The 15,600-nt window shown below is 37.7% G+C and overlaps 1 protein-coding gene across 1 annotated transcript in view; it reads left to right on the top strand.

Annotated features, from left to right (window-relative positions):
* The window catches only part of SEMA5A (semaphorin 5A), a 261,292-nt gene that overhangs the window by 98,605 nt on the left and 147,087 nt on the right, over positions 1-15,600 (top strand). The window contains exons 5-7 of the mRNA XM_050891819.1: positions 4,242-4,304; positions 10,573-10,671; positions 11,875-12,088. Of these exons, the coding sequence (XP_050747776.1) occupies positions 4,242-4,304; positions 10,573-10,671; positions 11,875-12,088 (376 nt within the window). The remainder of the gene's footprint in view (positions 1-4,241; positions 4,305-10,572; positions 10,672-11,874; positions 12,089-15,600) is intronic.

The raw sequence follows: 15,600 nt of genomic DNA, 5'->3' as shown, positions 1-15,600 counted from the left end.
TTCAGTCTTTAGAGTTGGCCACACTGACTTTGACAGGGCTAAAAATCTCACTGCAAACATTTTGCATTGTTCTACTGGTGACTGTTACATAACAAAGATTTATTTATGTCTACTAGAATGTAGTTATGCTGAAGATTGGGAAATTAGAAACAAACTTAGCCAAGGCATTACATTTATAGAGGTGCTTGAAAGACCATATTGATAGCGGGATTTGTAAAAGCCATGCTGCTGTAAAAAGTGTCAGCTTGATATCAGAAACAGACCGATGTGCTACCTTCAAACCCTACTCCTTAACTTATGCAGCTACTTTCTTTGTGGAGATGTGTAGCAGTAGCTGATGTCCTACCCATCCTTATTTTCTCTAGCACTAATGCTCAAAATCCCTGTTTCCTCTTTCCCCAGGGCAAACAAACTTGAGTGTCTATAATTTGGTTCAATGAATTTTGTTGCCAGCTTAAGCAGAATCATAATATTAATTAAAAACAGTATGCAGAATGCTGAAGGTTGTATTTTGCCATGTGAAAATTGGAGGTTCTTATTAAGAAAATGTAGGAAAGAAAAGATCCTAACAGAATAAACTTTAGCTGTGTAGGCCTTCATAGTGAATCAACTGTCCAACATGGTAGGCATATCATATTTGCACTGCTCATCTGAATTTCATGGAAATATTAGCAAATTCTCTTGCATATTAGCAAGAGAATATGTCTATCTAACAGAAGCAGTGGATAACAGTAACATCTTTAAGTAAACCTGGTTTTGCACTTGCTTACTGAAATAACACAATCCATATGTGTCCATCTGGTCTTCCAGAATTAAAACTTTAAAGTCCTAATCTTCTACTGACAAAAACCACATTGTTATTATTCTGTTGGGACTTTTTGTTTTGTCTTTATGTGCTGAAGAGTCAGGACACATTTTTCTCCTCTTTTTTCCACATTGAAATGACATTTAACTTGAGGAGTTTTCCACCTGTCTTCCCCCTGTGTATTACCAGTAGGCTGTGCTGAATATCTGAATTTCCATTTTGTGGGAAACTCCCCCAAATTTCCTGAAGATTAGAAGAAAAAAATTAGCTATATATAGAAATGTTTGTCTATACCTGCTCTTTTCATTTAATCAGCAATAGGACATATGTATGCATTACTGAACTATGCAGGAGCCTCAGGGACCAAAGTACAACAGTTTGAACTACCCAGCTCTCTTCAGATGCCTTTCTAATATACTTCATTTGCAGCCTGCTCTGTTATTGTCTTCTCCAGCCGTGTAACCAAGGGCTATAGGACTATAAGTACACTTGATTTCAAAGATGGCACTTAACTTTGTCACCAGTGTGTCTGCACTTATTTCTTGTCCAGACAGTATTACTCCTTTGGCATATGTTGTCATGAACAGGGTTTTCCCAGAGAGTTTGCCATTTGGTTAGCTTGCAAGCATATGTATTTATATATAGTTACAGTAGTTTATTCCATTTGGGTTCTTGTATGTGCTGTTAACTATGGTATCCAGAAATATTACATAATGGTTTAATATCTGATATATTTATTTAAATCTATGCATTTCGTGGATGTCAAAGAAAGAGAAGAAAGTTTATTTTCAGTTATGCTAATAATGGTATTAGTGGTTTTGTGATGTGGTGGTAAAATTATTAATATTTAAGATTTGAGAGGTCTAGTTAAGACGTTTGTCCTAACTAAAAGAACATTCGACTAAAAGCTAACAGTCTGTGATTGTTTCCAACTCACCACTTCTGAGCTAAGGTGATACTGGGTGTGCCACTCCTACAGGCTCCACCAAGAGCCATATCTCTGTATTGTCATGTTATTTAATGTTTGATTCCTTCTTAGAAGTGTGGCAGTTAACAAGCTCCTTAAGGAGTCCATCCCTCCAGGGATGGATATCTGGCTTTGCTAACACTGAAATGATTGCTTTTCTTCACCTTCCTTTTTTTCTGAAACAGTATATAGGCTGGGTCTCTGTGATCACTTGGCAGAGAACAGGGGTGCAGAGGGGGAGATGCTGTCCCAATGTTCTGTCACTATGATCAGAGTTAATAAAGCTTCTGCCTGACTTGTCCTAAATTGTACTTGCATTACTATGCGCTTGGAGTTTCCAGATTCTCCAACCATGACCTGCTTGCAGAGATGCATTGCATGCTTTTCTCAGATTTCGTGGAAAGAATTTTCGTTTGAAGAACTGTCACTTTTGGCTTCTGAATTTCCCATCTCCAAAGTCTGTTGATTTTCTTTTCCAAAACTTTCAGTGCCTGAGAATGTACTTTATTTGCTGTATTTGTGACATGGTATAATTTTTGCATTTCACATCCTTCTTCAAATTACTCTTTTACCGTGGACTTAGAGCCAATTGAAAGCTGGGTATTTTGTCACTGAAAATTGATTTATTGGTAAACATTTTATCTTTAATACAGTCTTTCTGTCTTCTTACTTCCTGCTCTTCATTCTTAGTGTATTCTTCTCAGTTCAGTTTTGGCAAGAACTTTCCTTCAAATCTTCCTCTTAAGCACCCCTATTTCACTAAATATTTCTACTCTGACCTCCTACTGGTAACTCCTGTGTTTCTCCAGGCATTTGAAATTTTTTGTGCTGTTTAGAGATAATATATTCAGTATCAGATACTTGTATCTAGTGCTATATAACATATAGGTTTGGGGTGTCCTGATGGATTGATTAGGAACTTACGTTGGTCATCCAAGAGCAGTCTTTTGTACTGTGATCTCTGTTATGGATGTAAATCACTTTTTGCATTAAAGAGTCAAAAGAGTTAAGTCATTGTTGCTTTTTTGTCTAACACATTGCTGCTTTATCTAACTCAGTACGAGATTTTTTTTGTGCTGCTAGATACAATTTGTTATAAATGCCAGCATTATTCACAAGTGGATTCTTCCAGAAGTTTTCAATATATTCCCCAATATGCTGTAGTCTTTCATCTGCAAAAGCAAACACTGAAAATGAGAAGGTTTGAGGTGGAGAAAGAGAAGTAATGGCATTAGTTTCTGTAAGTCTTTTTTTTCCTCTGAAATGAGAAAGTTCATTCTTGGGCTTGTTGAAACACAAATCAGAGAGTACTGCATAGTATACTCTGAAAGCATTTTCCCCTTTAGTTTAAATAGGCTTTCACCCTATTATTTTTATTAATTATAGAGTCTACTTGCTCTTAATATAGTCTCCATTAAAAGACAGGTATAAAAAATTACCTATATTAAATCTGAATGAATGATCTTTTATTATTTCCTGGTAAATAATACGAAAAAGCTGAGGTTTCAATAATTAAGCAGCAGTGGTTAGTTTAGAAATCTCAATTCTTCCTGAGAAAATGTATAGTGCTTTATGGCATTTTCTAAAGAACACGTGGATGTGCACTGTCGAGGTGAAAGAATGCCGTGATTTAAAATGCACTCTGACTACACAGCATATACAGGCATTCAAATATGTACATGTATTGGCACATAAACACCAAGCATACGATGTGCTCCACTGGACAAGAGTTCATAAGTCATAGCTGTTGAATGTTAAATATGGAAATAATTGGAGTTAACTCATGCAGTGAAACTGTAGTAATGCAGACTAGGCGTTACAGTGGTGGCATAAATCTGTTGAAGCAGAGAGACAGCTCAAAAATGAGGATAAATTACTTCTGCTTTGCAGTGCTCCATTTCACTGTTGTCTTGTATGTAGTCTGCCCATTGCTCCTTTCTCTGAATGGATGTTTTAGTGCTTCTGATTAGTGCTGCAGTCATACCTTGGGAAACTAAAATCTCCATTTGAAGCTTGAGATAAATACTGCAAAAATAGCAACAGAGCACATCTTACTCTATGGCGCAAGGTCTCTCAGCAGAGCTGACCTCAGATGCTGTGGTGATGCAGCCCAACTCTGCTGGGGAGAGAGGGTCAGCCTTTCTCTGTGTTCCTAACTGCTTGCCTTAATAAGACTCATACGAAAGTGGCTAAATAGCATCAAATGTGATTGTGATTATTTCTCCTGTAGTGGTAGGTACCGTGAATCATGGGGATGGCCAGCCTCACTTCGGATTAAGACACTGAAAAACCATCAGCAGTAAAACTACATTTTTAAGGAGAAAAAGCTTGTAAGGCAATTATGGATAGAATTGCCTACAGCTAATCATAAGTATGCCTGAAGCACATCTCTCAAGCATGGGCTTAGATAGCTCTGAGGTTTATATTTCTGTGTTCCCTGCATTTCTAACTAATTCCTGTTGGTTGCAGGCAGTGGAATGGCAATGTGATGAAGCTACTAAAAGAGCCTGTTACAGTAAAGGCAAATCAAAGGTAAGCATGAGACAGCTATTCTGCTTTAATGAAATTTATATCTTAATAGCAGGTGTAATTCAGTGTATAAATCTCTACCTTATGCATTTTTACTGTCTCCCTTTCTGAAGAGGGTTGTAGGAAAGGAGTCTGACACTGATGTATAAGCAAAGGAATAAAAAACAATATAGGGAGTGTGGGGTGAGAGGTACAGTCACGTGATTCTTTTCTGAAATGATCAAGAACTTTAGTTTCCAACAATTTACTGTTTTGACTCTACAACATGTCATATGTAATGGGCTGTATTCTCACTTCATTTTCAGTGCTATAAATCCCGAATAACTGTGTAATTACTTTGTAAAATCCTCAATTTATTTCCCTGTGTATTAGATACAATTTTAGGAACATTTATATTTCATATCTACTGGCTCTATGAAGAAAATAATATGAAATTCACTAACTTTTTAGACATGGGACTTGATATACTTTTAGTATTCAGAACCAATTCCTTATCTAGCCAACTACAGTTTCTTTTATTCAGCACAGGTAAGTGCAATGCTAAGACGGAATGTGTATGGATGCTGTCTTTTTTAGTGGCTGTCCTAAGCTGAAGCTAGTTATCAAATTAATTATAAAAGCAGTTAGAAATGCATGCCATCTATGTCTGTAATTATTACACTGTTTAATGATTAAAGTTAATTGAGTTAAAACATAAAGGGAAAACACATCAAGAATGATAACTACAGAAGAGCACACTTGCTTTCAGGACCCATGTTTGGTAGAACATGTCAACATATGTTATTGATGTGCAAAACTCAAAAAAACCCAAGCTTCAAAAATGTATTCCAAATGCTTCTGCCATCTAGTAGAGGAGAAGTCTCTTCTGCATGGTCATCTAATCACTGCCTTTTTAACTTTTCCCATTAAACAGTTCATTTCCAGCTTTGTTTACTAAGTGCTGGAAAATAATGTTGGAGTGTACCCTTGGCCTATCCATTTCTGTTTGAGATTAAAGAGGAAGAATGGCCTCACTTCAGAAGCAGGGTCGTGTTATACCGTGAGGAGAGAAAAAGACAGAATTACTTGGAAAAAAAAGCAAGTGTAGTGAATGTTCAGTGTAAAGCTTCGTGCATGGAAGATGATTGTCTTTATGGAGGAACATCTTTCACTGTAGAAATGAGTTTACACTACTGGGAAAAGGCATTAAGAATGGTGTTGCCTTCTTTGTCCTTCTTCTTTCCCTTTCTTTCCATCCCAGTGTGGGAAACACGTATTTAAGAGTTACTGGTCACTCGCTATTAAGGTGCAGTGTTTGCTAGGTATATAGAAGGTATTAATAGCTAGAGAAAGGAAATTACTTAGATTTTACTTAAAGATTTCTAACTTGAGTAGACAAACTCTGGTGACTCAAGTTATGTGTGAAGGCTTTAATGGCAGAAATAGCATGTAGCAAGTGTTCTGATCTACAGTCTTACTTGTCAGTTTGTGGAGAGAAAAGAAAGAACTTCTGGGACCTCTTTAAGCAAATGTTTCATTTTGTAAGTTGTAATTTCTCCCTGGAAGATTTATGCTTCTTCATGTAATGTATCCCTCAAGCCTTCATCCTTAGTTTTCAGATGACAATACTCTGAATTAAGAGAGCATGTTCAAGTGACAATAGAATATGACAGGTTGCATTGATCAAGGTGCATGTACAGTAGAAACTATCATGGTAGGAATGCAATGTGTAACTATAAGTTTATACCTCTGTTTTACGGTGACTTTGCAAGTTTAAAACTGTGAGAATAACATTCAGCTTGTCTGAAAGTCACAGTGCAGTGACTGTGATCTAACATGATGGATGAAAGTAGTGGTAAATTTGAGACTCCAGTAGTGTACTTTTGAATATTATGTTTACAATACTGTTTGTGATGTAAAATCCACATTCAATTCAACAGCGCAAAAGCATATGTTGCTATTAAATAATTTTGCTGGGAGAAATACTCAACACTGGTGAAAAGCATTTAAGAATGGACCTTAGTGTAGTACATTCATGTAGATTTTCATTCATGTAGATTTTCATTCATGCTCATCACACCCTTTTGAAGAAGCTGGTGATTGGCTGTCACTGTAATATATTATATACACTATACTAATAACGACCTCTGAGATTGTTTCTTAGTATTGTTATTAGTTGGATAAAGATTTAGTGTTTCATTTGTATCCATAGCCTTGTTCCTCACAATCTAGAAGAGAAGTACAGTCCTTACATTTCATTACATTCAAAGGTAATCCTGGGAGGAAATAGTTCTTTTCTTATTGTTACCATAGGGCTTTATTTTGGTGTGCAGACTTTGTGGCCTGAATGCTTCATGTAGGAGTTGCTGGAGAATGCAGAGATACGGACTGAGGCAACCTACACCGCTGGAATGACAACTGTCTTTTTGAATTTTTCATGCCTCTCTTGCTTTCACTGGTGTGATCAAGGTTAAAATCAAAGGATAAATTTAAGGCCAGAGAAAGGATAGCCTAATGATGTTTGTCTTTTATTGCCTTATGTCCAAGACTAAAACAAGGTCACTATACTCTCTGTATAAGGAGGACTTATGCATCCAGATGAGGAAAGACCTGATCTGTGGCGTGCTCCTCTTCCTAGTCAAACCACAAAAGCCGTCCCTTGGAAAAATTGAGAATTATCAGACCAGGAAGAATTCACTCCAGTACTACAGTGAATTGTCCCTCTTAGAGGAAATCCCCTGGGAGACACAATTCCAGTTACTGTTATCAGAAAGACTGTTTGCTTGCTTGTTGTTGTATAAATAGATCCAGTCCAAATTAGAGAGTTGCTGGGGGTTGCATTTCTATAACATTTCTCAGGACAACTTCAGATTTCAGGGCAAACACATGTGTGACTGTAGGGAAGGGACAGGAAAGATTGGAGACAAAATATACAAGGCCAGCCCAGACTGTGGCGAAGGAGAGATGAGGATTACAAGGATGGCTGTGGGTAAGTTATTCATTCGGATCCTGGTTTCTCTTGAAGCTCTGCTGCCCACAGAGTAGCATGGGGGCAATGAGTTCAGGCAGCAAAACTAAAAGTCAGTTTGCTGATGGAGTACCCTGAAACCAGAAGCTAGCTTTGAACCCTGAAGCAACTCTAGTAGTTTTGAGATAATGGTCAGTTAAACACAACTCTTTTTTGTTGTTGTTCTTGAGAAAGAAGCTGCACAGAATTTTTGCCTCTAGCTGTTAGCAGTAGTTGTTGTTCTGAGGTTTATGCTTTAGGAGCCAACGAGGGAAAAGAGCTGAAGGGGAAAATATATAGGGACATCTGTCACATTTGACAGTGTAATGCGCACTTGACTTTCGAAGGCTGATGTTTGTTACTGAGACTTCAGACATTTATCCACCAATTTAAGCTGTTGCTTAAAATAACTAGTGGCTCTATGAGCGAGCCAGACAAAATGATGTCCTTGTGGCCAGCATGCGTTAGCATTTAGAATTCTAAAACACCACACGTTTAAGGGAATAAATTTGGCCATTCAGACTGGCACTTGTGGTAGTGACTGTTATAAAGGAAAAATATAAATACACATGGTAAAAATACAATAAACCAATGAGATTAAAAAGAATATATATATTTGAAGTCTCTTATCACTTGCTTATTTAAGATTCTAATGGCTGTGTGTGTTAGCATCTGAACTTTCAATAAAAGTATTGCAAAATTAAACACAGGTGTGTTTAAAATGTTAGCCTATACAAGAAGCATTGCTACAAACGGATAACCATATGCAGCCAGATTGTCCTTGAACTGTCAAGTTGGTCTTAAGTTTAAGTAGCAGCCTAGCCTGCTTGGCTGCTGAATTGTTTCTAATAGTTGTATTTTGTTTCAGGTATGCTGATATAAAAGTAGAAAGTACTTGCTAAATGAATTTCTTTCTGTCAGAGATATTTTTATAGGAGAATAGGAAAGTATATGGCATAGAGGTCAAGATGAAATGGAGAATAAGACTATGTCAAAGATGCCCACCAAACCTACCACCACCCTCCAAACTAAAAAAAACCTTTGGTTTTTAAGTCCTTTGCATTCACCAATGCCAGTTATACAACACACATCTCTTTTTTGCACATCTAAAAAGTGAACCAGCTGAGCTTGACTCCAGAGCCAGAAAAGCGACTCTGAACAATTCAAATGACTAAATAATGGAGTCCTTTTTCAATATGTTTTTGAGTGGTGATTGTTTTATTCATGACTATTTTTTTTAATTTGTTTTGTATTATTGTGGATTTGTCATGTGAAGAAAATAGCCAATTATAAAAGCTGTTCTTTCAGTTTTGATTTTGTTGTACTATGTACCCAACAAAAATTTAATACGAGATATCTTATTTGCCCTGTTGCAGTATGGATTGTTGTGAAGTTGGCACAGGACTTGGGAACATTAAAGAGAAGAATCTTGTGAATCCCAGCAATGTCAGAGTTTAAAAAATTAACATTATTTTTGAACAAAAAGAGTGGGTGATCAGCGTGCAAGTAATTTGGCAATGGCACTATTTCAGGGAGCTCTGGAATATGAAGAGGAGAGGTTGGATGCGTTCTAATGTCAGTACCCACTTATTTTTCCTACACTTACATTCCATGGCTTGCTGCAAAGGGCAGGATGAAAACAGCCTGAAGAATAAATTACTGTGTTACATTCTGTGAACCTCCCTGAGCACCCTTCCCGCAAAAAAAAAAGAAGGAATTGCTGCCCCCCCCCCCTTTTTTTTTGTGTAGTTAAAACAACCTGCAACAGGGAAACAGCCTAGAAGTGAAATAATTACTTTTAAAAGGCTTGTTGCACTGCCCAGCTCTGTTATATAGTTGCATATTAGCTTCTGTTTGGTTGAAAGAATATTAAGATGACAGTTTTGGTAAGTTCACGATAAAGACGTTGTATTTTTACCCAATGGGAATCAAATCTTAATTCTAAAATGTTTGACACTTACATTTAAAGGCTCAAAGAGAAGCATTTAAAAGCTACATTTTCATGAGAGACTAATGCAAATGTAGTTTTGGGGGCTATTTTTTCAGAGGTGTTTTTTTTCTGAGGTTTTACGGGGTGGGAGGTGTGGAGTTTTTTAAACTTTACTTTGTATGAGAAAAGGCATAGATAATAAATTCTGAGAGTTTTCTCAGAGATCTTTAAAGTATTTTGCCCGTCTTGCACTGGAGTCTATTTTGTGTCTGTTCATTTATTCAGGATTATATTTCTTGTCTTCAAGGATGAGAGTCTATTTTCAAGATAAACAAGCAGTACATTTAATATAACTGTAGGCCACATAATGGGACTTCTGCACCATTACTATTACATGGATTTACGTACATGATTCCACTTAATATCTGTTAGAATTGCATAGCTGTATTTTCACAAGTTTTTGTAATGCTTTATGTGAGACTATCTTGTGAATGAATGCTAGAGAGCATTCAAATGGAAGGTGCCAGGAAACTTTATTTTCTCCAAGCATATTGTTGATTTTGTTCATTTGATTAGATAGGGACATTGATTTTTGCAGGAGTGTTTAAATCTTTCCTACATACAGTTCTGGGAGATTTTTAGTATTGCAGAAAAAGGCTTTCTATCTGAATAAACAGTAGAAATTGCTGTTGGTTTCTAGCTTCTGAAATGAGAGAAACGAACATCATAAAGTCTTCACACATCGTAATGGGGTAAAAACCATCTAAAATTATTCCTCAGGGGTGAGCATCTATGTATTGAGGTAATGAAATTTCTTGAGAAACTTCAAATTAACAGAAATGTAAGTGCTTCTAATAAAGCATATTGTGCAAATTATGAAACTAGTAGTGACAAATCTGCATCTGAACGTCTGAAGAATTTTATTTGTACTGGTTTCAACATACTCGTGTTACCAACAACCTGTTCTTTCTCCTGTTTTCCTCCTAACTTCCTCCCTTGGCCTGATCTGTCTTCGAAAACAGCAATCGATCTGTCGAGACAGCAGTGTATTATTTAAGTCAGCACCTATCACTTCAGAGTTTAGCTAAACCTTTGAAATATACACTTAGAAGAAATCTTCAGTACTGAAGAGGTTTATTGTTATCCTATTAAGAACTTCTTACGAAGATTGATGGATGCATGTGTGGTAGTTAGGAAATCTATGTGTATCATGATTCCTAACACATCAGGTATGCTCAAGCCTTGTTCCCCTAAATTTTTATGTGTGGACACATAACCATGGAAAGCAAATCGTAATTAGTCTCCCCTGTCCTTTGAAGTATCACTGAATATAGTCTTTCTTTTCTGCATGGCAGGAGGAATGCCAGAACTACATTCGAGTGCTTCTTGTTGGAGGCAACCATCTCTTTACCTGTGGAACCAACGCGTTCACTCCTATCTGCACCAATCGGACGGTATGAGTTAAACATTTTGTCCCACCAGCTCGAGCCTCTGTTCTGAGCCAGCAGACTAAAAGGCAGAGCATGCTGTGGTTGAGTCCAGGCTATTTGCGTATTGATGGGTGAGCTGATGTGTAAAAGGCTGATTTGGCTAGTGGCAGGCCAAAGAGGCAAGTTAACCGATGATCTCTTTTTGTAGTCTTTTCCTCAGCTGTGGGAGAGATCATAGCTATGAGCATCTCAGTTCCTCCCACATGCCAGTTTTCATGAGCCTTAGGTATTTCTAAGACTTCTGCCACTCTGTCAAGTTTGGTTGGCATCAACTGGTTTAGTTATAAAATGTAGTTGGGTAGCTGCATGCTGTGTATGTGTAGTTCTGGAGAAGAGAAGAGTACCTGTATTAGTGATTTCTGACTGGTGAGAATGAGAAATCTTGGTTGAGAAAATCTGTCATTCTGTTTCTGAAAAAAACCTAGTTGTAATTTATGTGTATCAAAGAAAGAGAGTCCATTAAGGATCAATAATGGTCATAATAAAAATCAAAATGTCACTGTTTGGACTAAGCTAGCTACTTATTTCAGCAGGGGAGAGGCGTTTAAATACAAAGAATAGCTTTATCTCCAAAAAACTCCTTGGCACATTTATTATGTTTAAACCTATTGTACCTTTATTTTCAAATAACATATTAACATCATACTGTGGTTTATGGCTGAAAGTATTAGGGCTAGTAAATCAGAGAGATAGTTCTGCTGAACTGGAAAGCTCCTTTTTTAAATCTCATTTTTCATGTGAGATTCTTTCCTAGAACACACCAACAAAACAAATAGATTTTTTTTTTTTCATTGTCTGACCATTTGCTACAGTGAATACCTTAGTTGATTCTGGCAATCAGATCTGTTTTTCTTTTTCATAATAGCAATCTGTGTAGAGATAATTAATTTTTGAGTCGCTTCTAACATAAAACACTTTAGGCATGGTGGCTAATGATTAACTTGCACGTTTTACATACCAAAGTGGCAGAAGCGAGATCAGACAACATTACAGTAGAGCTTTCTATATGAGACAGTTTCAGATTGATGTAAAGGTCAGCTCATTACTGTTGTACAATACCAAAGCAGATAACTGGTGTTTATGATAAGATTTTGCTCAGATTGATGCAGCTTGGCTGAAATTATAATTTTCAGGTCGTTTTAATCCCTTTTTCTCACTCTTTTACAGTTAAGTAACTTGACAGAGATACATGATCAAATCAGTGGCATGGCTCGTTGTCCTTACAGTCCTCAGCACAACTCCACTGCTCTTCTCACTTCCAGTGGGGAATTATATGCTGCTACGGCCATGGATTTTCCAGGAAGAGATCCTGCTATTTATCGCAGTCTGGGGGCCCTTCCTCCTCTCCGCACTGCCCAGTACAACTCCAAGTGGCTGAATGGTGAGTGCTGATGGACCATGAGACTCATCTTTTTTTAACCCATGTTCTCAATATTCACGGTTTTGAAATTTCATTCTGAGAATTTGAATGGGTTTAGAGTATTGTTTATCTCATTTTAAAATTATTTTGCATGATACATTTTTAATTTTACTAATATAAGTATTATGGCATTTAATTAATATAGTTGCAGTTTGTAGATGTGCACTTATATATTTGTCATGTTTGCAGGCATAGGGATGAGCTGTACTGTGTCTCTCAGGTGAGCTTGCATGGCAAATCTGAGTCAGCCAAGAGCAGTAGCTTGCCTTGAGAGTTCTTTTGTCGAGTCCTTCAAAAACCTAAGGCAGAAAATAAACAGTTTAGAATGGACTGAATTCTCCTGGCTTTCCCTGCAGGTCCCAGCCTTGACAAGCAGAGAAAGTTGTGCTTTCAAGCTTCTTAGGTGGCAGGCTGACGTTTTTAACGCTTATTATAGCCAAAGGATAGGGACTAGTCTGCAAAACATATCATAAAATTGTGTTGTAGCAATGACTCCTGTGTCATGGATGTTAATCACCTGATGAGGATTTCCAGCTGGGAGAAGCTGTAAACAGGTAGATATTCCTGAGATGTAACAGGGCCAGTTGCCATTTTATGTATTACAAAAAAGAAGCAAGTTCTTCTAAAATGAAAATTATCATTTAACATAAAATGTGAAATTATATATATTATAATTTGCCCGTGCCTGTCCCGGTAGAAAAACCCTGTATTTTTGTAACTCATGCTACGTGACACAACAGTCACTATTCCCACAGTGCATTTAATGTTACGATGGGATTATTCTCATGTTTGAAATTAAGTACAAATATCAACCCTTCTAGCTTCAGAACAGTAGGTCAGTTGCAAGTGACAGACTTTATTTTGAATATTTCAGTTCTCATATAATCTGAATGCTGAATTGTGCGTATTTGCTTGGTGTATTTTCCTTGTACAAAGAAGCCATCAGAGGTAGCTTGGAGAAATTTGTGACTTTCTCTGAAGGTCAGCTGATTTTAGAATGTTAATTAACAAAAAAACGAACTGCATGGAACATAACAGAATTATAGCAGTGCAAAAGAAATGTGAGAGGAAAAACGAACTCATTGTATAGATATCCCTGTTCAGGCACCTTTTGTCCACACAGCCGTGCTATTGAAACTAATTGCTGTGCCACACGTGGGTGCTTCTGTCAAAGGGAAAAAATTCTTCACACTAAATTTTCAATTTAACTGGATGTGGTTTATGCCAAAGGACACACTAAAATTCCCCCCTAGACTCCTCTAATTAATCAGATTCACTGTATTTACATTTTGTCTATTTAAAGCTTCAGCTGCACTTGTACATTCTCTGTTAGAGCTCATTCTTCTGCCTCAAAACTGTTTAGAATTAAGTTGCCAGAAAAGTGTGGCTTTTATCTTTGGAGAGGAAGAACAAGATGAGTTTTGTAATTGGAGCCAGTTCAAGCAAATCCAGTAAAAGGCTGGAAGCAGCCCAGTTACCTCCGTGAAAGGGAGGGGGAATGTCTTCTGGGGTAGCTAAGAGTTGGGGATTCATCTGCTTGAGCTGGGTATTCATCTGCTTTTATGTCAATTTGCCTGCCCATATGTGACTCAGTGCCAAGGAACTGCATTAGTTTTTTGATGCTTGGATGGAAGTGAAGATTTTGCTGCTTTCAGTGAGAAAGTAACACAGATAATCCTGCAAGAAAAGTAAGGCGTCAGCTGGGATGGAAGCTTCCTAGTCAATATCTGTTCAGCAGCAGTAGCTGACAGTTACTGTAATTCAGCCTTGTTTTAGGTGTGCATGTGCATGCACATGTGTCTGTGAATGTTTCCAATTTAAAGTAAGTTTTTCCTTTACATCCATGTTTCCCTCAGAGGCGCAGTTTTTTTTCTCAGATTTTCTACTCTGCAAATCATGTTGAACCAATTCAAACTATCTCTGGAGGCAATGGCGGTACTCTAGAACGCAGCTGATTATCTTGCTCCGTGTGTTATTGCTATGCAATGAAGACGTTGATTTTAATGGCTAGCACACTTCTCAGTGCGTTCAGGGGTTTTCAATGCTGTCAGTCAGGCCAAAGGGACGTGCCTGCTGTCAGTGTTCACTGTAACTTGCAATGAAGGATCTTGACATGGCAAGCTCTGAATGTTCATCACAGAAGAAACCTTGTTCCTAATCTTAATTGTCAGAAGGTCTGTAATCACAGGAACCATGACACACAGTGTGGGAGGGGAAAAGGGAGCTGATGTGTCATGTAGCTGGGGTGAGATCCCATATTACCATGCTGTGATTTCAGCTTCTGGAATCACAGATACCACAAAATAAATTTAAGTTGATGGCCTGTCTGAACTTCCCGATTCATTCTGGTTCAGCCAGAGTCCTGTGTTTATTATCAGGTCCTGCCTTCTACTGGGGGCTTGATAGGTCTGGAAGCAATCCACATCAGCTGAATAGGTAAGTTAGCAGTTATTTTCAGCATATGTTACTGAGCATCATTCTGAGCAGGTACGTAACCTTAGTAGAGTACGGAGAAGTCAGTGAACTTTCATTTCTGTATGTCCTGGTTTGGCTGGGACAGAGTTAACTCTCTTCTTAGTAGCTGGTACAGTGCTGTGTTTTGGATTTAGTGTGAGAATAATGTTGATAACACTCTGATGTTTTAGTTGTTGCTAAGTAGCGCTTATCTTAAGCCAAGGACTTTTCAGTTTCCCATGCTCTGCCAGCAAGCAGGTGTGCAAGGAGCTGGGAGGGAGCAGAGCCGGGGTAGCTGACCTGAACTAGTCAAAGGGATATTCCATACCATGAAAGAATTGTATTATCATTTTCTTGATGCACTCAACACTCAGTTATCTGGGGTGATGAAGAGTTAGGATAGCTTGGTTAAAAACATGAATTATTCAAGACATGTGAAAGTAAACTACAAGAATATACTGTGAGAGTATAACTGAAAGGAAAAAGGTAAGTTCAATGACCCCATGTTATGTGAAACACAAAGATCTTGAGCAAGCACTGATCCAAAAAGGTAGATGGACAACACAGCAACACTGCCAACACAGAAATTCTGTTGTTGACTGGAGCTACTTATTGTGGAGCCGTCTTAGAGGGTCTCTGAATATGCTGTTTGTTTACCCGCTAGACAACCTGCTGACAATATTTGAGATTTGACTCCCCTGAATTTTGTCTGTTTTCACAATTTTTAATGGCAGACAGAACAGTTGGCCAAATGTTACAGATATCTACCCACGTCCTGAAAGTTTTTCCTATTTTGGAAAATTTTAGAGTGTAAACAGTCATGTCTTCTTCAGTGATGGAGGAAAAAAGCATCTGGAGGCAGTTCTTGAACTTGCTCTCTTTTAACATTAAGAGTAGTAATCTATTCAGCTCTTGATTATCTCTGAATACAATTGCCAGTTATAATTTTTTTACCTCAGAACTTCCCTCCTCTTCTACAAAAAGAAATTAATACTCTGCTTATGGAGCCTATTTCTGTC

Source organism: Gymnogyps californianus, chromosome 2 (genome assembly GCF_018139145.2).
Source record: "Gymnogyps californianus isolate 813 chromosome 2, ASM1813914v2, whole genome shotgun sequence".
NCBI lineage: Eukaryota > Metazoa > Chordata > Aves > Accipitriformes > Cathartidae > Gymnogyps > Gymnogyps californianus.
Note: the sequence above shows the minus strand (reverse complement) of the source record. Positions and strands in the feature narration are given on the sequence as shown.